Source organism: Nannospalax galili, unplaced genomic scaffold, assembly GCF_000622305.1.
Source record: "Nannospalax galili isolate Female #2095 unplaced genomic scaffold, S.galili_v1.0 scaffold386, whole genome shotgun sequence".
In the NCBI taxonomy this organism is placed as follows: domain Eukaryota; kingdom Metazoa; phylum Chordata; class Mammalia; order Rodentia; family Spalacidae; genus Nannospalax; species Nannospalax galili.
The window spans coordinates 2,245,485-2,270,512 of record NW_008356676.1 but is presented as its reverse complement, the minus strand read 5'-3'; the positions used below and the strand labels follow the sequence as shown (position 1 = coordinate 2,270,512).

Sequence of the window (25,028 nt, the reverse complement as noted above, 5' to 3'; positions counted from 1 at the left end):
CAGGAGCTGAGAGGTGCCCTTCCAGGAGCATGCTTCCTTATGCAAGACGACTCAAGCCACTGAGGCCAGTGATGGGACATATGATGTGACGGGAATTCCACCCAGGCACTCCAGTTTTATACAGTGCAAAGTAGCAGTTCCTTACTCTCTAAGAGGAATCTGAAGCTACTTTAAGGGCTTACGGCCATTGTAATCCGGCAAACAACCTGAGGCCAAAACCAAAATCAAACCTAGAAGTGCATAATTTTTTCTTTACACGCAGGAGACTGTAAAATCCCTCTGAGGGCCTCTTGGCCTTCAATGAAGTAACGCCTGGAGGCAGAGTAACATGAGGAGAGAAGAGGTGTAGTGTGCACAATATAAACACTGAATGGCAAAGAGGATTCCCCAGCAATGTGAAACTTTGTAGCTATAAAGCAAAGAGAGATTGCCTGTGGTATGCCATGGTGCATGGAGCTTGGAAATCAATGAAGTAACAATTAGACAAGCAATGGAGAAATCAACAGTCAAAAGATGTTTCTGAGCCAGTGAGATAGCTCAGTTGGGAAAGATGCTTGCTGTAAGCCTGACATGGAGTTTGATTCTCAAGGCCCACGCAGTGGATGGAAAGAACTGACTCTCGTTAGTTGTCCTCAGATCACTACATGTTCACACGTGCACACACACAAGACATATGTGTGCGTACTAAAGAAAGAAAGAAAGAAAGAAAGAAAGAAAGAAAGAAAGAAAGAAAGAAAGAAAGAAAGAAAGAAAGAAAGAAAAAGAGAAACAGCCTGGTCTACGTAATAAGTTCTAGGCCAGCCAGAGCTACATAGTAAGGTTTTATCTCAAAAAAAAAAAATTAAAAAAAAAAAAAAAAAAAAAGCTGGTAAGATGGCTCAATGGGTCAAGGTACCTGCCATCAATCCTGACAACCTGAGTTTGATCCCTGGGACCCACATGGTAGAAGAGAGAACTAACTTTTGCAAGCTGTCCACTAACCTCCAACACACACACACACACACACACACACACACACACACACACACACAGGCCTGCAAATAAAATGTAATGGTTTTAATCCTGACTTTTTAAAAAATGACTGCTTAAAAAGGGAAATATACAAGTACAAAATTCCAGTATTTGGAATAAGAGAAAGACTATTGCTATAGTTTCTACTGATATTTAAAGAATACCAAAGGCATTCTTCTGAAAGCTTTATGCCAGCTGGGTAGTGGTGCACATCAGTAGCCCCAGATACCAGAAGGCTGAGGTGGGAGGATCAACTGAGCAATAGAACTAAAACAAAAACAAAGAAAGAAGATGTATCAATGAACTGAGATGAAATTAAATAAAACAGAACTATAAATTTCCTAGAAAAATCCACAGACTAACTTCACAAACATAATGAGCCACTAGGCATAATATAAATAAAAACCAATAAACATAAACCAATCAAAAATCTCTACCAACCAAGATAACAATGAAAAAAAATGATTAAGCAAATCAACTAAGAAAAAGTATTATAAAACATATACAGTGCTCTTAACTGCTGAGCCATCTCTCCAGCCCCACAACTCATACTTTCAAATGGGCAAATGGCTTTAACAAACATTTGATAAGCGAAGACATACAAATGGCTGATAAGTACAGGAAATAGTGTGTATGTCATTATTCCTAGGGGAAAGCAAACTAAAAATCTCAAGAGCACAGTATTACTAAAATAACAGAGAAAGGAACCTTGAAAATTAATTTCTCCATTTAAAAAACAAATGAGGGAGCTGGAGAATTGGCTCAGCAGTTAAGAGCACTGGCTACTCTTGCAGAGGACCCAGGTTCAGTTCTAGCACTCACACGGCAGCTAACAACCATCCACAACTCCAGTTCCAGGGGATCCACCACTCTCATTTGAACTTCCACAGGCACTGTAGGACACAAGTCACTTACACACATGTAGATAATACACTCATATGCATAAAATAAAATAATTTTAAAAAATGAGAACACCCACTGGGCACAGTGGCACACGCCTTTAATCCCAGCACTTGGGAGGCAGAGGCAGGCGGATCTCTGTGAGTTCAAGGCCAGCCTGGTCTACATAGTGAGTTCCAGGACAGCTGGGGCTACAGGGAGACCCTGTCTCAAAAAGACAAAAAAAAAGAGAATACTGTAAAAAATTGTCCAAATCAACTTTTTCAAAACTCTACAAGCTAACAAAAGGTTTTCAGTACTCTGATAGGTATGAATCTAAGAAAAATGGGAGCTCAGTAAAAACAAGAAATTTGGTGGCATTTTAACTCACCCAAATCCCATCCTAGCCACGCTGGCTCTGTGACTGTCTAGTAGGCCAACTGCCCATCATCACAGCCACTGAAGGGGACAGAACAGTTTAGAGTGTCCTCAAAAGCCCACTCTCTGGGAACTGTCGATAGGGCTGGTCTGGAGCCTGTCTGCAATGCTTCATTCTAGAATTTGTCTTCATTTAACCAACTCAGAGCTCACTGTGTACAAACAGCACTGCCCCAAGGTGTGTCCAAAAATGATCAGCTATTAACTGTCTAACATCACAGCAGCCTGAAACAGACAAACCAACTCAAATTTCAAGAGGGTGATCAAAAAACTTTAAAACTAAGAGATAGATGTTCACAGGAGGTTTTGAAAAGCCACAACATATGCCTGGGCACCCAGAAGGTAGTACCTGTATCCAGCTAAATCTGGGGAAGGGCCTAATTGCTCTCTTACTTCTGGTTGACCCTAAAGGTCTTCATAAGCAGAAGGTGAAGGTAGAGATGATCTGCAAAGTGGGTGAAGAGGATCCAAGGTGGGTAGATACATGCCTTGGTGCTCAGCAAAGGTGTGGGCTTCAGGCCATCCCTACCCTAGGTTAGTCCACACTTTATGAGAAAGATGAGTAACTTCATTTTACAAAACAGCAGTTTGCTAGATTTGGAGTACAAATGTTAAGGCAGAATGACTATACATCTCAGGTGAATAAAAAACCACCATCTGCCCAACACAACAGTGGCACAAACTGCAAACATTCACATATATCAAATGTGAATTTATCAAGTTAAATCAGGAAGACATGGATACACCAAAATATCAGAAAACACCAGACACATGAGCTTATAGACACACCACTATAAGCCCTCTCCTGGGACAACAAAAGGAGTGCCTAAGACTGAGATGTGGCAGCAAACTGGCCCTCACCTGGTCACTTATCATAGGCCTCATCAGAACTGCCACAGTAAAGGACCTCTACATCTGTCCCCAGACTCCAACTCAAGCAGTTTCTCCTGCATGGCACATAGTCCACTTTAAACTGACATTCAAAACTGCCTGCCACTGCATTTGGCAATTATGTGCTGTGAACAACTTTGTCCCTGCAGTTTGCAAAATTTCTTATCTGGTCTCCTCCAGACACTTTCCTTATCAGCTCCAGCCTCTGCCTTCAGCACAATCTGTTGTTTGAAATCTGTAGCCTTTTTAACCTTTTCTTGGAGCCTTTCAGGGGATCTGACAGCCTCTTCTATCCTCCTCTGGTTTTGCACAACACAGTGCACTTACTACATGTAGACAAAACACTCATACACATAAAAATAATCTTTAAAAAAACTTAAAAAAAATAAATAAAAGAATTAAATAGTCCAAATTCATGGCATTGCTTTTTAAAAATACAAGCAGGCTGGAGAGAAGACTCAGCGGTTGAGAGCACTGACTGGTCTTGCAGAGGGCCCAGGTTCGATTCCCAGCACCCACATGCCGGCTACGAACCGTCCTTAACTCCAGTTCCAGGAGAATCTGAAGCCTTCTTCTGATCTCCGCGGCATTGCACAACACAGGTGCGCTCACATACATTCAGGCAATATACCCATACACATAAAATAAAAATAATAAATAAATATTAAAAGAATACATGATTGCCAATGGCCTGACTACCAAGTGAACTCAGTATTACTTGAAGAATTAAAGTCATTGAGATATATGTATTGTAAATTTATTGTTATTCAATAAATTCTGACATTGTGGACAAACACAAACACATCAACCTATGTTTCAAGCACAGCATGCCACAACAAAAGCCCCTCAGTAAAGATCAGAAGAGTTACCAGTTCAAAAGGCATTTAAGAAATCTGTCTAATCATTAGGTGACCACTAAGCTGAACAAAGGAAAACTTTAATAACTGAACATGACAAAGAACACAGAATTCAGAGAAATAGCTTAGGGAAGTCACTTAAATAGCAGCAACAACAAATTCTAGAAAAGGGAGATTCTGGTTTCCAGAGTTGTCACATTACATTACTGTAAATGTGCACTTTCAACAACAAAAGCTACGGGAACAAAGAAATGGGAAAGTATGGCTCACACACATTCAGAAAGAAAAAGTTAGTAACAGCTGTCTGAGGGGGCTGGAAATATAGTTCAGTGGTAGAATGGTTGCATAGTACACAAGAGGCCCTGTGATCAATCTGTAGCACTGCCAATTTCTTTTTTTTTAATTAAAAGACTTTACATTTGTGCTAGTAGTGATAGTCAATATCTGCAATTTCAATATTCTGATGGTAGGGGTGGACTGCAAGTTCAAGGCCAGCACTGGCTATTATAAATATATCCTAACAATACAAAGAAACAACGTGTAATGAACCAAAGAGCAGCATGATAGCAATGTGGCATCCAACAAAGAATGTCAGTAGACAGAAATTATTTTAAAACATCCAATAGAAACTAAGAACTTGAAAACTAACAATAACAATAACTTGAAAGACTTTCCTAGCAAAGCTCAGCAGCAGATGAGAACAAGCAATAGCGAAATCATCAGATGTAAAGAATGATCAGCAAGCAGACATAGAACTAGACAAACCTGAAGACAGATGGCTTGACATCATCTATGGAACACAAAGCGTAATTTTTAAAAAAACAGAAAATCAACATGTCAGACACTGGTAGGGTATTATAAAGTCTATCCATATACAAATAATGGGAGTCCTACAGCGGACTAGATGGAAGGGAGAATATCGAAGGAAAAAATTATCAAAAGCTTCGTGAATTTTATTAAAATCATTAATCTGAACATTCAAGAAGCTTAACAAACTAAATCAGATAAATGCAGAAATTAGCACTTATACACCTTATGTTAAGTTCATTCTCCATTGTTATAACAAAGTACTTGAGGCATCATGTGGTGAAGCCCATGAGTGAAGAGGGGAAAGTCTGAGTCATTTTAAACAAACCATTCTTAGGGAAACTAACCCACTCCACAAAATGGGCATTAATTCCTTCTGAGGAAAGTTCCCCCCAATGACCTAATTCTCCTTTTTCCTCTCCCTCTCCCTCTCCTTCTCCTTTTCCCTCTCCCTCTCTGCCTTCTTCCTCCCTGCCTGCCCCCATCTGCAGAGCTGGGGGTTGAACTCAGAGCCTTGTGTACCTTAGGCAAACATTCTATCCCTGAATACCTGTGTTCTCAAACAAGGTTCCATCTCTCAAAGGCCCTGTTATCCATCCAGTACACCTACACTGGAGACCATGAAGATATAACATCTGAGCCATGAAGCTTTGCAGGAAAAACCATCCAAGTGAAACTATCAAAAGCCAAAAATAATCTTTATAGGAGAGGAAAAGTGGCAAGTAACTCATCATCTAAGGAGGATCTTTGATGAAATTAGTGACCAAGTCCTCATCAGAAACCAGGAAGGCCAGAAACAAGATGACATATTCAAAATCCCAATAGAAGCTATCAAACCTAGAAATCTATATCCAATGAAATTACCCTTCAAAATACAAAGAAGAATTAGGACATTTCCAGACAAACAAAACCAAAAGCAGAACTGTCCTAAACGAAAAACTTAAGTAAATCCTTCATTCAGACTGCCATAAAAGCACACAAGCAGAGGCAGGAGGATCTATGTGAGTTCAAGGCCAGCCTGGTCTACATAGTAAGTTCCAGGCCACAGCTACAGGGAGACCTGTCTAAAAAAGACAAAAAAAAAAAAAAAAAAAAAAAAAAAAGCACACTAGACAGCAACTCAAATTTACCCAAAGAAACAGATAATAGTAAAAGACAGGGAAATATAAAGGAAATATAAACACACATTTGTCCATGCCTTCCTTTACTGACTTCAAAGACAACTCTATAAAGCAATGATTACAAAACTCTGGGTGTGTGTGTGTGCACGCATGTAGAAGGAAGCCAGAGGTCCACCTTGGGTATCATTTCTCAGGCACCTTGGGTTTTTTTTTTGTTTTGTGGTTTTTTTGTTTTTTGGTTTGTTTGTTTTTTTTTTTTTTTTGTCTTTTTGATAACAGGGTCTGCCTGTAGCCCCAGCTGGCCTGGAACTTGCTATGTAGACCAGGCTGGCCTCGAACTCACAGAGATCCGCCTATCTCTGTTTCCCAAGTGCTGGGATTATAGGCATGCGTCACCACACCCAAACTTGCACCTTGTTTTTTTTTGAGACAGGGTCTCTCACTTGGCCTGAAACTCATCAATTTCACTAGGGTGACTGGCCTTCAAGCTCCAGGGATCTGCCTGTCCCCATCTCCACAGTGCTGGATTACAAACATGCACCACTATGCCCAGCTTTATTACATGGGTTCTGACAATCTAAATCAGGGTCTCATGTTTGTGTGGCAATCACTTTACCAACTGAGCTATCACCCCACTCTAGACTTTAAATGTATAATAATTAATTTGTATAACAATAATAGCACAAAGAGGTAAGAGGGAACAGACAGACCAACAGTATTTTGGATATTGGAACAAAGGTTTTATACACGCACACACACACACACACACACACACACACACACACACACACACATTGTTATAAGCATTGATCTGAACAATACTGCCTTGAGGGCTAGAGAGATGGCTGAGCTATTAGGAGCACTGCCTACTCTTCCAGAGGACCTGGGTTCAGTTCCCAGAGCCAGAGGCTAACAACCATCCATAACTCCAGTTCCAGGGGATCTGATGATCTCTTAGGCATTGCACAACATAGGTATATGTGCTGGATAGCTTTAGTGTCAACTTGACACACCTGGGTTGAGGAAGCCTTAATAGAGAATTGCTTCCATCAGACTGGCCCGTGGCCATGTCTATGGGGCATCTACTTGATTGTTTAGTGATGTGGGAGGGCCCAGCCCAGTGTGGGTCGTGCCACCTATGGGCAGGTAGGCCTGTGTTGCAGAAGAAAGCAGGCTGAGCAGGGCCAGGGGAGCAAGCCAGTAAGCAGCATTCCTCCATGGCCTGTGCTCCAGTTCCTGCCTCCAGATTCTTGCCCTGAGTTCCTACCTTGGGCTTCCCGATGAACTGTGACCTGGGAGATGTAAGCTGAATAAACCCTTTCCTCCCCAAATTGGTATTGGTCAGAGTATTTTGTCACAGCAATGAAGAAATGAACTAGGATAGTGTACTTACATACATGTAGGCAAAACACTCACATACATAAAAGAAATACATGTAGGCAAAACACTCATATACATAAAATAAAAATAAATAAATTTTAAAGACTGCTTTGAAGTGTTGGATTTCATACCCAATGACTGGAAAACAGAGAATAAGAGTACAGCATGAACTAAGGCTAAAACTAGATCAAAACAGCTAAGGATCAACCTTCCAAAGTATTTGACTTAATGTTCCCAAGGTAATAGAAAGTCATTTTAAATTTTTTGATCAAAGAAGTGAAATCATTTTGAACAAAGAAGTGGCTGAGTCATTAGAGAAATGCCAATCAAAACCCTAAGATATCACTTCACATGTATGAGGATGAAGAAAGCTACAGCAAGAAAGGCGGGGCCTGGGGGCACAGGCCTGTAATCCCAGTTACACAGAAGGCTGAGGCAGAAGGACCATAAGTTCAAGGGCTGACTGGGCAACAGAGAGTTCAAAGCCATCCTGGACCACTTAATGAGAATCTGTCTTAAACTTTTTTAAAATTGTAAAGACGGTTGCGTGTGTATCTCAGTGGTTAGTGCTTGTCTATCATGCATGAGGCCTTACTTTAAATTCCAGGTATCTCAAATAACCAAAGGACAATAACAAGTGTTCCAAGGATATGGAGAAACAGGTACCACCCTACACTGCTGATGGAAATGTAAAACAGTAAAACTGCTTTGGAAATCATTTTGGTAATTCCTCAAAATGTTAAACAGGGTTACTATGTGGCCAACCAATTCCTCTCCTCATTTCTGTACAATATTTTCTATAGCAACATTATTCACAATAGACCAAAAGTGGAAACAATTCAACAACAGAAAAATGAGTAAAACAATGCAGAATATCCACAAAATGGAATAGTATTCAGTCATAAAAAGCAATGAAGTGGTAACATATGCTGTAACATCAAGCATCACACTAAGCAAAATGACCAGATACAGGGGCCATAGGTCATATAACCTCATTGACAATGGCATGGCCAGCACAGGTGACTACAGAGCAATGTGAAGTACAGCAGTGACTACCAAATGATGGGGGTGAGAGGAGGGGAAGTGAGGAGTGGCCCCCAAGGTACCTGGCTTCTTTTCAGAAATGATGAAATGCTCTAAAGTGAGATGGTGGTGGTGGCTGCACAACTCAGAACACACTAGAAGCACTGACTGGTATACTTTAAAGAAGTAGACTTCATAGTATATAAATTAAATCTCAATTTTAAAAAATTTAAACAATAGATAGGTTCAAGAACATGAATAAACCTCAGATTCCTTCTCTTAATGGGGAGAAGCCAGGACACACACACACACACCCATACCGTATCATATCTTTTCATAAATCTAAAGAACAAACACAGCTAATTTATTATGGTAGAAAAGAGGGCAGTGATTTCCAGCAAGGAAAAGTAGAGGTATAGGGAACATTTAAAGAAGATGAAAGTAATCTACTATTCATACAGCTTTATAAAATGTCTAAAACTAACCAAATGAATACTTAACATTTATGCATTTTGTTACATCTTATGTAAAGTTCATCTCAAGAAATGGTACATGAGGGGCTAGAGAGTTGGCTCAGTGATTAAGAGCACTGGCTACTCTTGCAGAGGACCCAGATTTGGTTCCCTGTTCCCACATGGAGGCTCACAACCATCTGTAACTACAGTTCCAAGAGATCTGACCCTTCTTCTGGCTTCCACAGGCACCAGATACACACATGATGCACATACATACATGCAGGCAAACCACTCATACACATAAAAAACAAAATAAACTCTTAAAAGAGAGAAATAGTACATAATAAAAATGAACATTTCTACTAACCGTCCAGAAGTAAAAGAAAAGGATGTTTGGGGATAGGGTTAAATGCTCCAGATTAAAAGATGAAGAGCAAATATTGGAAACATCAGCATAAAACTGACCAATGTCGAAACTGGATGATAGGACACTAGGTTATACTGTTCTCTTCATCTTCTGTGTTTATTTTTTTTATGATTACAATAGACATTTAAAGTAAGATATCTGCGGATCAAGTAATTTTTAAATTTTGATTCAGGATGAACCAATTACATTCTGTGTGTACTTTTGTTGTTGTTGTTGTTCTTTTTGAGACAGGGTCTCCCTGTAGCCCCAGCTGTCCTGGAACTCACTATGCAAACCAAGCTAGTCTTCAACTCACAAGAGATCTGCCTGTCTCTGCCTCCCGAGTGCTGGGATTAAAGATGTAGATCACAACATCCAGCCAAGGACATACTCTTTATTAAAATAGATGAATTATTACACTTATATAATCTTTTACTCATTATAAACTCTATAAGACATAAAATTAAATGTGGTTCCAACGTTTAAAAAAGATCTCCACTTCGTTGTCAAAACACACAATTTCATACAGAAAAATTCATTCCAAGGCTATTGACATTGAGACGTTTTCACATCCATTTCTAATCTCTATATACATGACTATCACTGGTCACAGTCGCCCACCTTCTGAGCTCCTCGGCATCTGAGCATGGCCTGTGTGTATTTTTAAATGCCTGAAAAGAAAATTTTAAATGTATTCGTGCATAAATAAACATGTCTTACTGTAGTTCTGTGGGACAAGTTCTGGGTTCTTGGGAGTTTTCAGCTTATAAGATACATCTCCAATATTAACTGTATCACCTAAAAGAAAGAATAAAGAAATACAGTCATGACAAGAGACAAGTGACACACTACACTTCTGGCAACAATGATTCTCTTGACTGCCAGAAAAGGACATCACACACAAATCTGGCAGACACACATCTGTCAGGTACTGTGTTATAACACTTCTGTTTACAGCATAAGTCAGACCAGAGAGAAGTGAGGTACTAAGGAAATTCAATTTTAAGAGCTAGGTTGTCAAAAAAATGAATTACAATAAAATCCATTAACCAGGCTCTTTTTGTTTTTTTCATTAAATAACAATCCTAACACAGGCAACAATACAAACAATTTTTTTTTTGCATTTTTTGAAACAGGGTCTCCCTGTAGCCCCAGCTGGCCTGGAACACGCTATCAGGCTGGCCTCAGTCTCACAGAGATCCACCCACCTCTGTCTCCTAAGTACTGGGATTAGAGGCTCACACTACCATGTCCAGCAAAAATGTATTTTTTGTTGTTTTTAACTTGTTTTATTGAATTTTTGTGTATTTTATACAGAACATATCAAACAATCTTAATTATTTTGGCCCACTGTGTCAAGTCAGCGTACCCAAAGGTTTCCCAGTGCAAGTCCATCCACTGAGGTCTAGTCAGCCTATGTAGAGTCCCTTGTTTTAGGAAGATCAGCTCTTCTTCACCTAGAAGCTATCAGTGGCCAATATTTTTCAGCTAAGATTGGGGTCTGCTGTCATTTTCCCAGTTCTATGCTGGGTTTTTGTCTGCCTGAGTTTGCATGGGACTTGTGTATGCTGACACCACTGCCATAGAATCATATGAGCAGGTTCCCAGGAGCTTGTAGGACTCTGTTTCCAAATGGCCATGCATCTCCTCCCTGGCACTTACAATCTTTCCACCCTCTCTTCCACAATGGTCCCTGAGCCTTGGGTAGGTGAAGTTTAATATAGAAGTCCTGTCCAAGGACCAGCATTCAGCAGACTCTTAATCTCCATGCTTTGACCATTTGTGACCTTTTGTGTTCCTGGCCCTCCACTGCATGAGGGAGCTTTGTTATCAAGAACTGAGAGCTTCATTAGTGTCCTCTTTACCCTGTTCTATGTTCTATGAGCCTTAGGTATACAGGTTGCATTGTAGATGCACTTGGACCTAGGCAATTCATAGACAATGTCCGTGTGTGGCCCTGAAAAATGCATTTTATTTATGATCATTTGACAACCCAACCTATTTTCCAGCTCTCCCCTTGCTGCAGGGAACAATTTCTCTACTTTTCAATAAAATCTTGTTGGCTTGCCCTTCTTCTATTGTCCTTACCCCTCATTCTTCATAATCATGGGACAATAAACTCAAGTGGAACCCAGGAAACTGATAACAAAAAGAAAGGTCAGTACTGTGATTGAACCTGATCATGCAATTCTTGGTCCTTTGAAACTGCTTTGTGGGTCAGAAATTGGGAGACGCAGGCTAGGGAAGCTCTGGGCTGCAGTACGCAGAGCTCAACAGTCAATTCTGATGATGACCACAATGCCAACAGAAAGTCATACAGCAAAGACTGTGTTCATGAGGTTTCAGGTGGAGGAAATACTTTATTAGGAATGGATTACAGGATTTTCATTTTACAGTATGGGGGGTGGGGATCTATGTTTTGTCCATATAATGAGAATTTGAGTGAAGCTGTATTCAAAATAAGACTTAATTAATTTGGAAGAGGAAATTTCAAGGTATCATAGCATTCAGGCTGTGGTATGGTTATTGTTACCTGCTTTTAGCCAGGTTTTTATTGAGAATCAGAAGGAAAAATCAGAAGGAGGGGGACTTCAAAATTATGCAATCTAGAGAGAAAAGAAAGAAGTAAAAAGTTGACAAGGAGGGTGTGCCTAGTTCTGTTTTGTTTTCCTTTGCTGGCACTGCTGGGGAGTAGAACAAGGGCCTAGGCAAGTACTCTGCTACAAAGCTACATTTCCAGCCCCAAATATTTTTTTTGAAGGGGGTACCTACTGGGGGCTGAAACTAAGGTTTCTTTAGCTGCTAGGCAAGCACTCTACCACTAACCTATAGCCTGTGCCAAGGTTGTAGTGGTTAAAGTAATTCAGACAATTGAGCCAGGCATGGTGGCACACACCTTTAATCCTAGCACAGGAGGCAGAGGCAGGTGGATCTCTGTGAAATCAAAGCCAGCCTGATCTACATGGTGAGTTCCAGGCCAGCTGTGGCTACAGAGAGACCCTGGCTCAAAAAGACAAGAGAGAGAGAGAGAGAGAGAGAGACAGACAGACAGACAGACAGAGACAGAGACAGAGAGAGACAGAGAGACAAAAAGAAGCCAACAGCAAAGGTGCCTTGAGGGCATTTCAAGAATTAGAGAGACCCCCATACACACCTACTCCTAGTTCCACTGTATAAAATATAAACTCCTTTGAATGGTTTTTCCTTTGGAAGAGAGAGCTATTGGGACACTTTGCTTATACAAAGAAGCCTAGGGAAATGTTTTTCTGGGTTCAGCCACCTATGTGAATGATTCAATACCGCTGGGCTACTGCTTAAGGTGGTGAAAGCCCTTGGCATCATCCATGTGGTTTTTCACTTTGTAGGTATGCCGAACACAAGAGTTCTGGGGTCATGGAGGCATCCACCTAAATTTTTAAGGAAGGCCTGAGAGGTTAGGCAATGTGCATCAGGGTCAGATTTCTAACATGAAGCCCCTGAGAAGGCAATGCATAAAGCCATGAGGGTAAAGCCTATGCTGCCATAAAGACCACAGGACGTTGGAGATGTCAAGAACATGAATGTCTGAGGAGACCTGTAGTCACTGAGTGGAGCCAGCCCAAGAGATATGCCATCTGAGCTACAGGTAACAAGGAGCTGCAAACAGCAAAGTATAAGAACTGAATTACCCAAGCCCACTGGAGCTTTGATGGTGTGACCACATGTCCCAGATGACAGACATGGAGCTACATGACTTAACGTTTACCCAGCTGGAGATTGGTCTTCTTTGGGGTCAGACCTTTCACTGGTATTCTCTCATTCCTCTCTTTGGGAATATGCCTTTTAAATCGAAAGCATATAATTTTCTTTTTTATTATATACAGACAGCTACGACTTTGCCTTGAGTCTCCGAGACTTTAATTTGGGCTTTGAAATAATGTTGGAATCATCATGATTTTAGAGACTCTTGGAAATAGAATAAATGTGTTTTACTTATGAGATGGCCATGAGTCTTTGGGAACCAGGGGTAGAATTTTATGAATTTTTAATATAAAATGTCCATCACTAGCTCATAATTGAAACACTTGATCCCCAGTTATTGGTCCTATTTTTGGAGGTTCTAGAAACTTTAGGAGGTTGGTCCTGGAGGAAATAGGTCACTGGCGGTAGGTCCTTGAGGTAAGTTTCACTGGCTATTCCCTTTCCTGTCTCTGCCCCTGTTTCCTAGCACAGCATGATGTTAGATGCTTTCCTACACCTCCCGCCATGGTAAACTGAACCCTCTGAAACCATAAGCAACAATCAATCTTCCTCCTTTAAGCTGTCTACCACAGGCATTTTGGTCATAGTGATAAAAAGGATAAGTAATCCGATCATCCAAAGCTTCAATACACAGAATTGTTAATTCATTCTTTTTAGATCTTTTTGAAAATTATTTCATTTATTTTTAAATTTTATGTGTATAAGTATTTTGCCTGCATGTATGTAAATGTACCATGTATATACATACCCACAGAGGTCAGAAGAGGGTGTCTGATTCCTGAAACTGTAATTACAGACAGCTGTTAACCACTATGTGGGCACTGAGAGCTGAACCTGGGTCCTCTGCAAGAGCAGCCAGTGCTCTTAACCACTGAGCCATCTCTCCAGCCCTCCTTTTTAGATATTTATAAATTCTTATTTTTCCTGTCTACAATGTCAAGTTCAATAGCAACCTACCCTCAAAATTCAGTATTGCTGGGACCATAAAAAGAGCAAAGACCAAGGTGGTATAAATGTCAACAGTTTCTATATATGAGACAAGAAAAAGGAAGAAAGGTTCTCAGCAACTTCTACACAGTTCTATTTTGTAAGGCAATGCTAATCTCTACCTGGGTCTTCTGCAAGAGCAGCCAGTGTTCTTAACCACTGAGCCATCTCCCCAACCTGTCTGGTTGGTTGGTTGGTTGGTTGGTTGGTTGGTTGGTTTTTTAAGATGGTACCTCAACTACTCCAGGTTGGCCTCAGACTTATGTACTCAAACCTCTGATCCTCCTGCCTCTACTTCCCAAGTCCTGGGTTTATGGCACTCACCACTACACTCACTTTATGCAGTGCTGAAGATTGAACTCATGGTTTCATGTATGCTAGTAAGCCTCTACCAACTTAGTTACATCTCTAATAACACTTTACTGAGATTTAAGGAAAACTAATGGGAACAAAATTATTTTTCTCAGTATCGTATTTAGAATTGAACTTCTGTTTTGTTTCTGTTTTTTGTTTTTATTTTGAGGCAGGGTCTCACTATGTTTCCCTGGTTGGCCTTGAACTCACTATATAGATCGGGCAAGCCTCAAACTCACAGAGATCAGCCTGAATCTACCTCCCAAGTGCTGGGATTAAAGACTTGTACCACCACACCCAGCTTTAGAACTGAACTTCTGATCTTTGCTAAAAATTATATTCCTCAGTTCTGCTAGTGGCAACTTAATCTTTCCAGCTGCTCAGATCAGAAAGCTTGAACTCATTCTTTTTTCTTTTATATCCCAATCCACTATAGTCCAAAGCAGCCATCTCTCATATCCCTACCAACCCCCTATCTCAAGCTTGCTCTTCTACAATCTAGCATCAACACAGCAGCCACAGTGATCCTAATGTAATCAGAATCAAGTCATGCCGGTGCTCTGGTTAATCCTCCAGGCTTTGCACTGACCTAGAAAGGGTAGTTCTAATGTGACTCCCACATTTCCCCTCTGATCTCATCGCCAACTACTCTTACTCATTCAACTCCAGCCACATTGGGAAGCTTTTCCACTAAATTTTCCTGCTGACCAACCCTGTCCTTAAGCATAGCCATTTATCACAGTGCCAGCTAGAAACAAATGGAATACTGGTACATTCAAAATGAATAACCAAAAAGAGTAAAAGTGTTAGTCTCAAATGAGGCAGGCACCCTTAGGGACAAACTCTTCCATTAACACACTTTCAAAGTGTCCTTTGCTAAAACCTTTTTTTCTGACTAAAACTTTTAGAGAAAGCTGAGCATGCTCAGAGGCATTCATACCTCTGCCATCTCACCCCATCCCCAGCCTCTCAGCCTCCCATGACAAGGTCTGTCTATTTATCTCAGTCTGCTGTTGAACTTCCTGTGTAGATTAGGCTGGCCTTGAATGCCCTGTCCCCCTGTTCCATCTCCCCAGTGCTGGAATACAGGATTGTGCCACCACACCTGGACCTGTCCACCATCTTTATGATGCTAGGTAAGCATACTAAGAGGAATTCTTGTCCACCATTTTTATCATGTAAACTGAGTATGCCCAAAAAATGTTCCTGTCTTCCATTTTAACCTTCAAGATGAACGTGCTCTACAACTTTGAGTGAAGCATGCCCAAAATGGAACCACACCTCTCCTTTTTCTTTTTTTTTTTTTTTTTTTTTTTTTTTTTTTTTTTTTATTTTTTTTTGGAGAAAGAATCTCCATATGGCCCCAGCTGATCTAGATCTCACTATGTAGATCTGGTTGGCCTCCATCTCATAGAGAGCCCCCGGCCTCTGCCTCCCCAGTGCTGGGATTAAAGGCATGTGCCACCACACCTGGCTCACATCTCTCCTTCTAGAACTATAACTTTAAAGCAAGCACGCTCTGGAATGTGAATGTGTGAATAAAGTACTTTCCTACATGAGTATATATAGGCCGCCAGAATAAACTCTCATGATTCCCTTCCCTGTTCCAGGGGGGCACTGCTGTGGGAAAAACTGCATGCTTTCCTTACCAGCTGCAGGTAAGAAATCTTTCTCCCCTCCTATTTCTTGAGCCTGCTTATTTTGGGTCTCACAGTCCGTAAGATGCCAACTCATTGTATTTTATTATATAAAAAAGAACCATATGAAGTCCAGGGCAGAGTTCAAGGAAAAAAAAAAAAAAAAAAAGGCCAATGCAGTGCTCTGGGATTAACAATGGCAGAAAGTCATTACTACCTCTAGGCCCTGGAGACCGGGAAGAGAGCAAACAGATAGAGTAACTAAATTAGTTGCCTTCCTAACAGCTGTGCCCTTTTGTGGAGAAACACAGCAAACCTATGGGAATGGCCTGGCAAAAAGGGAGCTGGGAATAAATCTTTAAAAAAAAAAAAAAAAAAAAAGACAGAACTAAAAGCAGACATAGGACAAACCCACAATATGCCTAGATAATTTAATATACTCCGCTCCATAACTTTTGAAAGCATCAAGGAATAAGAGGACAGAACCTAGGGAAATTGCCTCTTGGTCTTTTGGCTAAGCTCAAGTTTAGAGGCAAAGACAGAGAAGACCTGAACCCACTTAATCTAAATGATACTTCTGGAATATACCAAATAACAGCATAATGTATATTTTAAGTATACAAGTAATATTAATCAAAATATATCATGGGCTGGACCACAAAGCAAGCTTCAGAAAATTTCAAAAGTTCAAATCATAAAGTATGCTTCTTGACCATAATGGAATTAAACTAGAAATCAATGACAAAAAGTAAGTGGAAGTCCCCAAACATTTAAAGATTAAGCTAGAGGCTTTTTAAAAATACAAAGAAACCACAAAGGAAATTGCATTCATTGAGAAATAGGGCAACAATCAATTAACCATGTATGCCGTGGACAAAGAGGAGTTATGACACTGAGATGGACCAGGCCTTTACCATTTCTGTCTTTAAAATCTTGTTCTTAAGAGACTGGAGAGGTGGCTCAGCAGTTAAGAGCACTAGGTGCTCTTACAGAGGACCCAGGTTCAATTCTAGCATCCACGTGGCAGCTACCAACTGTCTATAACTCCAGTTCCAGAGGATCTGATCCACTCTTCTGACTTCTGCGGGTACTGCATAACACGGGTACACTTACATACATGCAGCCAGTACATTCATACACATAAAATTAAAATAATAAATAAAATATTTTTTTAAATCATGTTCTTGGCCATCCTTTGCTTATGCTGGTCTCCTGAGTCACCTAATCCACACCACAGCTCCATGCTGACCTTTAGACAACTCCTACATGTCTTCTTTGGCTCAGTGCTCTCTCCTGAGTTACAGAACTGCCAGTGGTCTATTGCAAACTTTACCCACACAGTCTAGAGACACTTAAACTTCAACATGACAAAAAGTGGAGCTCTATTCCATGTGCCCAACCATCTCCCGTCAGTTCTATCTCTTGCATTCCTGCTTCGGGGACTGAACTGAATCTCTTTAATGTCTCTTCACACTTCTCACACAACTTTTCTTTTATGTAACTACTCAAACAGTTTCTTCTCCCCCACTGAATCATCCCCATCTTTTCCTCTGACACAATCTCCTTCCCTCAAAAATACATCATTCCACTTCTTTTTGCAAGCATTTCTCACACTGTTTTATAATCACTGATTGTTTCCTGTATAACGGTGCTCTCAGAATGGAGGTATATGAATAGTTTCCCAGGATACAGAGCAGGGCAGTCTTTCAGAATCAGTTTTCAGATCTCCACTTCCAGGTCTTCCTAACACAGATATGACTGACAACCAGCCCTATGGTTCTCTATCTCCTTAGCTCTTTCAAAACAACCCCTTCCCTACTTATTCCACTATAGTGCATTGCATCAGGGCAACAACTAAAGGGACATATAAGTTTATGGTTAGAAGCAAGCATCCTTTAAACACTATTTAAATATTTTATTTTATTTTTATTTTTTATATGTATGAGTATATTGCTGCATGTAGGTAAGTACACCTGTGTAGTATAATGTCCATGGAGCTCAGAAGAGGGTGTTGAATCCCCTGGAACTGGAGTTAAGGAGTTTTTAGCTGCCATATGGGTGCTGGGAACTGAACCCAGGTCCTCTGCAACAGCAACCAATGCTCGTAGCTGCTGAGTCATCTCTCCAGCACCTTAAACACTATTTAAATCAGTGTAGATAAAATTGTTTAGAGATATTAATATTTGTAGTAAGAGCAAAGATTTGCTTTAGAACTATTTTGATCTCTGTGGCTTGTGTCAATTAAAGCATATTACAGAATGGTGAAGTGACTATTGTCAAATAAGCCACAATGGGAAAGGTCAAACAGCAAAGCATAGGAAGCATCCAACACTAGACTTTCACACACTTAGAAATGTGTTAATTTTTCAGCTTGCCTCAATTCTTAGCTTGAGAACATGCTATTGCTCTTTTAAAAAGCACTGCTAAGGGCTAGGAAGATGGTACAGCAGGTACAAGTGCTTGCTGCTAAGTCTGATGAACTGAGTTCGATCCCCGGATCTCAGTTCAAAGCAAAGAAACAAGTTGTTCTCTCACCTCAGCATATCTCTCTCTCTCTCTCTCTCTCTCTCTCTCTCTCTCTCTCTCTGAAAATAACAAATAAAATACATTTTTTTTTGGCCTTTTTGAGACAAAGTCTCCCTGTATAGCCCCAGCTGGTGTGGAACTATGTAGACCAGGCTGGCTTTGAACTCACAGAGATCCGCCTGCCTCTGCCTCTCGAGTGCTGGGATTAAAGGCGTGGACCACCACACAAGGCTATAAAATACATTTTTAAAGTACTACTAAACCTTTTAAATAGTTCATACTGATCCATTTAATGTAATAAAAATTTATAGTGTACAGACTATTAAATTTTTCACAATACACTGGCTAAATATTAGAGAAAACTTAAGCAGTGCATACCTTTCAACCAGATGAACAGAAATTTATTTCCAAATAATATTATGAAACATTTAATCCCATTAGTCATTCATCATCCTCTGAAACTCTATTTCCAAACTTATACTGTGAGAATGTTACATACTAGTTTCTGAACCAATTAGTTTTGTTTCACTAAATACATCAAAAGTGTGATCATGAAGTTTAAAGAAATTAACAAACATTTCTGATTCTTATAAGGGATTTATCTAATTATTTCCTAAAGCCCATCAATATAGTTACTGGACATTTAAAAGAAGAATACCATGCCTCTACCACAGTCCTCATGACATGAAAAACTTAATTAATACTGTATTATTTTTATAAATTATACTTTAGAAATCAAAGCTACAAGATCATTTATTATGAAATATATGTTATCAATATAATGAATGCCAATGGCATATATAAAGAAAAAATATGCAAATATAACTTTTGGCTTACTGGTTTTAGTAATCCAATTATTAAATGTGTCCTATAACGTATTTCTCGGTGTTTCTTGAAAATACCATTCATTAAAATATATAATGATACATTCATTTTAACTAAAAGGTGAAAATGCGTCTTCTCTCAGAAAGTCTAACTTGAGTGACTGGTTTGACAGTACAGATTACCTTTGTTAATTTTGAAAACTTTAAGAATTTGACAAAACGTATTTAAACATGTCATAGGTTAGAGTATTTTCTCAAAAAAATAATATATTTACAAAATGTGTTGAAATAAATAGTTTTAGTTTGTCCCTCATTCCGAGTACAATAGACTAAACAGGAAGCCATCAAGAAAGGAACCAATAGAGTTACTTAATAAAATTTAGAGAAGCGTTTTAATGAGTCTTCAAAATATTAAGACACAAATAACTTTACTAGCCAGGGATACCATTCTTCGCAAATAAGGCAGTTTCTGTCTTTGTTACCAATAACATTGACTAAATCCCTAATCACATAGTTAATACAGATTAATGTATTTTTTTTGTGCCTAGATTAGAAAGTCTGAAAATATTTTATTGATATTGCTACATCAGAATTAATTACTTTCTAGCAATAACTAACATTCAACTCTGGAATATTAGCTGCATTAATAAGTTACTTAATACTGTACATTATTTAGCTGTATACTCATCGTTAAAAGGTACCTTTCCAGAGAATGTTATCAAAATTTGTAAAATACTGATGCTCTTTGGAACAATTGTGCACTGTAATGGGAGAAATGTTTAAAGAAATAATCCAATTTTTTGTTGTAGAAAAAAATATTATGAAAACAAAACTTCTAAGAGGAAAAGCACATTCAAATATAAAATCAAGTGTAAATACAACTGAAATACAAATTAAAGGAGATAAAAGAATAATGTACACTTTCTGACAATTACAAAATTTAATCTACTTTCAAAATGGAGACAGTGGCAAACAAATTGTCTATATCCACTTAAAAGATATAGTCAAAAAATGCAACAAAAATTATTTTAAATGTCATTATTTACAGTATATTGGAAACCACATGCTTTGCTGCCTTTTGCACCTATCAAGAAAATGTTGAGGTAGCAATCTAAATGTACACCCAGAAAAACCTACATATTTGCAAAATCCTTTTGGCAAATAAGAAAAACATTTAAGACTACTAATCTTCAAGATTCTTTTTCCTTAATTTGGTAAAGGGTCGATGTTTCTTAATCATCCTTGTATCCTATGCCCAAAACAGTATTTCAAGCCCTAGATATTCAATAGATGTTTGACAAATAATAAAATGAATGATTGGTTTAAAATGTACTGTTAAAAAAAATCAACTACTGTTTTCTTAAGTACTGTTTTAAAGCCCTGATTAATGATTTTCTACATCTTTTGGACATATCCTGTCTATGAGCATGTTCAAATATCATTTGTAACAGATTTATTTAAACGGGGATGAGAATACTTATAAAATAATAAGTAACATAATTTAAGCAGAAGATGGCAATATAGGGTTTTCTTTAGGTAAACTCTTGGTTAAGTCTAAGTCTAATCTTTCAAGGAGGGTTGGAAATAATGCAAAGACTATACTTATGTATGATAGTCACAAAAATAATTTTTAAAGAGTTCATTGTCATCCTTGGCTGCTTATCAAATTTGAGATTAGACTGAGCTATGTAAAACTCTGTTTCAAAATAAATGGGGGATTTATTTATTTATTTATTTATTTACTTATTGAGACAAGATCTTCCTCAGCTAGCCTGAAACTTGCTATGTAGTCCAGGCTGGCCTCAATCCCTAACCTGCCTCTGCCTCCTGCACCATCACACCTGACCCTTATAATATACTCTGAAGGGAACCAGGGAGGTAAAGGAAAAGGAGAAACCCCAGAGAGAATAGTAGGAGATACATGTTACTAAGAGAGAATTGTATAAAAAAGGGGGCTGTTAAAGGGGAGAGGGAGAAGGAGGGCTATACAAAGAACTATGAGAATAAAGGGGAAGAAGGAACTCAAAAGAGGTGGGACCATAGCATATAGGAATTATCAAAGGAAAATATGGACACTTTACATGGGGAGGGTGGGGAGGAAGGATAAGACAGGGAGAGAAAAAGAGAGACAGTGCCTAGCTAGTATAAAAAAACCAGAGGGAATCATATTAGTCCAAAAACCTACTGAAAAATTACACATACAATATTTCCACCTGAGTCCATGAGTACAGCTGAAGGCTACATACAAGAAACAGTACCGGACAGGAGAAACCTTCCTTTAAGTTGTTGGCCAGGGTAGTCCAAGAGACTCTCAAAATTACATAGGCTACTGCCACAGTCCCTGATTGCCTCCCAGAACTTGATGATAAGACCCTATTGCCAAAGACAGGATATACTTTGGACACAGGATTTGGAACAGTGGAGCTGGAACTGACCTGGAGGCCCTCTCCCCTAAAGGGTAACTCTCATAGCTTTGGAGGGCACTGCACAAGTAGGTAAGGGAAAACATCAATCGATGGTCCAACCCCAGTTTCAAGGCCTAAAAACCACATTAATGACCAGCACACCAAATGACACTGGTGCAGTAGTGGCATTTTTATCTTGGGGGTAATCAACAGCTACCTAATGGACTTAAGCCCACTCGATGGGAGGAAGCTCATGTGTGGTACTATAAACCTAGCCACATACACATAGCTGGAAAGGTCATAGATCTTAGAGAAAACCTTAAGGCTGTCACATCCCTAGACATATGTAATTTATTATGTGCAAAATACAGATCCTTAAATTACAGACAAGTATCCCAGTCACCACCCATCAAAGAAGCTTCTTTTCCAAGAGACAGGGATAATTACAGAGTTCCACAACTGGGCACACACAATTGAATTGCCCAAGGCTAAGTGGCACATCTAGGATGCAACCTCTACACCTAAGGCTCACAGAACATAGAACAAGGGGTGAAGAGAAGGCTAATGAATCTTTCAGTTCTCATTGGTGAGGCTCCCTCATGCAACAGAGGGCCAGGAACACAAAAGATCACAAATGGCAAAAGGCAGAGAATAAGAGTCTACAGAGTGTGGGTCCTAGGATAGGACTCCTACATCAAAATCCACCCACTCAGGGCTGAAGGACCATTGCAGAAGAGGGGGTGGAAAGATTGTAAAAGCCAGGAAGGAGGTACATGGGCATACAGAAATAGTCCTACAGGCTCATACGAACTTACAGCAATGGTGTCAGCATGCACAGGATCCATGCAAACTTAAGCAGACAAAAACTCAGCACAGAATTGTGGAAATGGGCAGCAAGCCCCAATCTTAGTTGAAAAATTATTGGCAGCTGATTATCACTGGGTGAGGAAGAGCGGATCTTCTTAAAGGGAGGAGCTCTAGATGGGCTGACTAGACATCAGTGGATGAACTTGCACTGAGGGATATCTAGGGACACTAACTTTATATGATAGGCCTCAACACAAATGACAGAATGCATGAATTCCAATGGGGGGGGGGGCTAAAGATGATTTTATGTATGAAATACACAAAAATTCAATAAAAAATTTAAAATACATATACTCTTAATGAAAACTATTAGGATAATTAGTGTAATAGAATGAGCCAGTTTAAAAATTATAAATACAATGCTGCAGAGTATTTTACTGCACTTACATAATAAATACCAAAAAGTCCACATATAACTTGGATTAACCTAAATCCATGTATAGCACAAAAACTGTCACACAAATACTATTACCTGTGAAAATTATTATATGTCATATTCAGACATAGAAAGTATAAACTTGAAAATTAAAACTGAAAAGAATCCAAAAGATAAAGCCTCTTAAATGAAACTAAATTTAGAAAATGTTTAAAATAACAAGTTTAAATTTATTACTTGGAATAATTCTTATTTAAAGGGATTTCCTGAAGGCTTATAAGAAAATAACTTCTATATTTAAGTTAATAAATTATCTTATATACAATAATTAATATTATACAAACCCATGTGGACAGTTGCTATGTGTAACTGTCCAATATTTTTTCTTCTTTTTGGTCTTTTCTCCCTGCAGTCCCACCTAACCTGGAACTCACTATGTAGACCAGGTTGGCCTTGAACTCACAGAGATCCACCTACCTCTGCCTTCCAAGTGCTGGGACTACAGGTGTGTGCCACCACACCCAGCCTGTCCTGTATTCTTTACCCTTTCTTTGACATCAGAACTCCTCTCCTCAACAGAGAACCTAACCCTGACCTTTATCTGCACCTCCAGAGGGAAGCCCCCAGCATAGGCCTAGCCTGAGCATCACACCCTCGGACCACAGAGATTGCTCCAAAGACAAGCATGTGACTGAAACTTGCCAGTGAGAGCTCAGGACTTTTGTCAATGGTGGTAAGAAAGGATGTTTTCTCTCCTTCTAACTATGAAACAGAAGGACAGTGAAAGTCTAGAGTATCACGAAGGCTATTTCTGTTCCCTTTTGAAGAAATCCTACCAGACAATGGAAACAATACAGTAAAAATCAGGTCCAGTAAGTGGGATCTGTGAAACAGAGGAACCAAGGGAAAGGCAGGGAGCAAGTAAGCCTTAAAGATGTCATTTGAACACCCAGTACTCCAGCCTGGCCTGAAGAAAAGAGGCATTCCACTCACAGGAACTTATCAGCATGCTTTTCAGTGTGCATTTCTGTCACGTAAAACCAAATGGCTTTTGATGAACACAGTAATTCTTATAAGGCAAAGGCAGGCACAGTCAATATAACAATATCATTTCACAAAGGCACACTCAGAGAGAACTAGAGACCACTTTAACCCTGAGGACATTCTGAAAACAAACATTGCAATCAGAAAAATATCATCACTCAGAAATGCTCATCAAGTAAGTAGTTTTCAAAGTAAAATTCATCAGTCCAAAAGACTCTTTGATCTTTATACAGAATTTTTTAATTTTTCTTTTACATAAAGTATTACAGTGAAAGTTTGATTTAGCACTTTTTCCCCTTTAGAATTCCACGAATTATATCCTCTACAATACTGGCCTATAGCACGGATAAATGCCAGAAAACTTTTATTCCTTTTTTTGTGTGTATGTGGGGGCATCTTTTTCAGACAGGGTTCCCCTACAGCCCCAGGTGACCTGGAACTTGCTATGTAGACCTGGCTGGCCTTGAACACACAGAGATCCGCCTGTTTCTGCCTCCCAAGTACTGGGATTAAAGGCGTGCACCATCACGCCTGGCTTATCCTTTTTATTTTAATTATTTATTTAATAACCACATAATTAGAAGAAGCACTTCATTACAGCAGCATTGACATATTCAATAACAATTTCCAGAGCTAAGATGCATCTCTTCCAAAATTGGCTGTAAATTTTTAGGTTTACAGTTGAATTAATACAGTTATACAATATTGTACTCAGTATAAACCCTATAAGACATAAAATTGAATGAGGTTTTAACCTTTAAAAAAGATCTCCATTTCATTATTAAAATGGACAATTTCATACAGAAAAATTCATTTTCAATGCAATTAGCACTAAGATGTTTGTACATGCGTTTCTAATCTCTATATATCTGATTATTACTATCACAGTCGGTTACTTTCTGAGCTCCTTGGCATCTGAGCATGGATATAAAGTCATCAGGTAGATTTCAATGGTAATGTTTTTCACATCTACTTATTCTTATGCTTTGAAGAATTTTT

General features: G+C 39.2%; 1 protein-coding gene across 2 annotated transcripts in view; it reads right to left on the bottom strand.

Annotated features, from left to right (window-relative positions):
* Positions 1-25,028, bottom strand: part of Vwa8 (von Willebrand factor A domain containing 8) — a 438,392-nt gene that overhangs the window by 405,092 nt on the left and 8,272 nt on the right. For both annotated transcript variants that reach the window (XM_008854688.3, XM_017794762.2), the window contains exon 2: positions 9,989-10,066. In XM_008854688.3, coding sequence (XP_008852910.1) covers positions 9,989-10,066 — 78 coding nt within the window. The remainder of the gene's footprint in view (positions 1-9,988; positions 10,067-25,028) is intronic.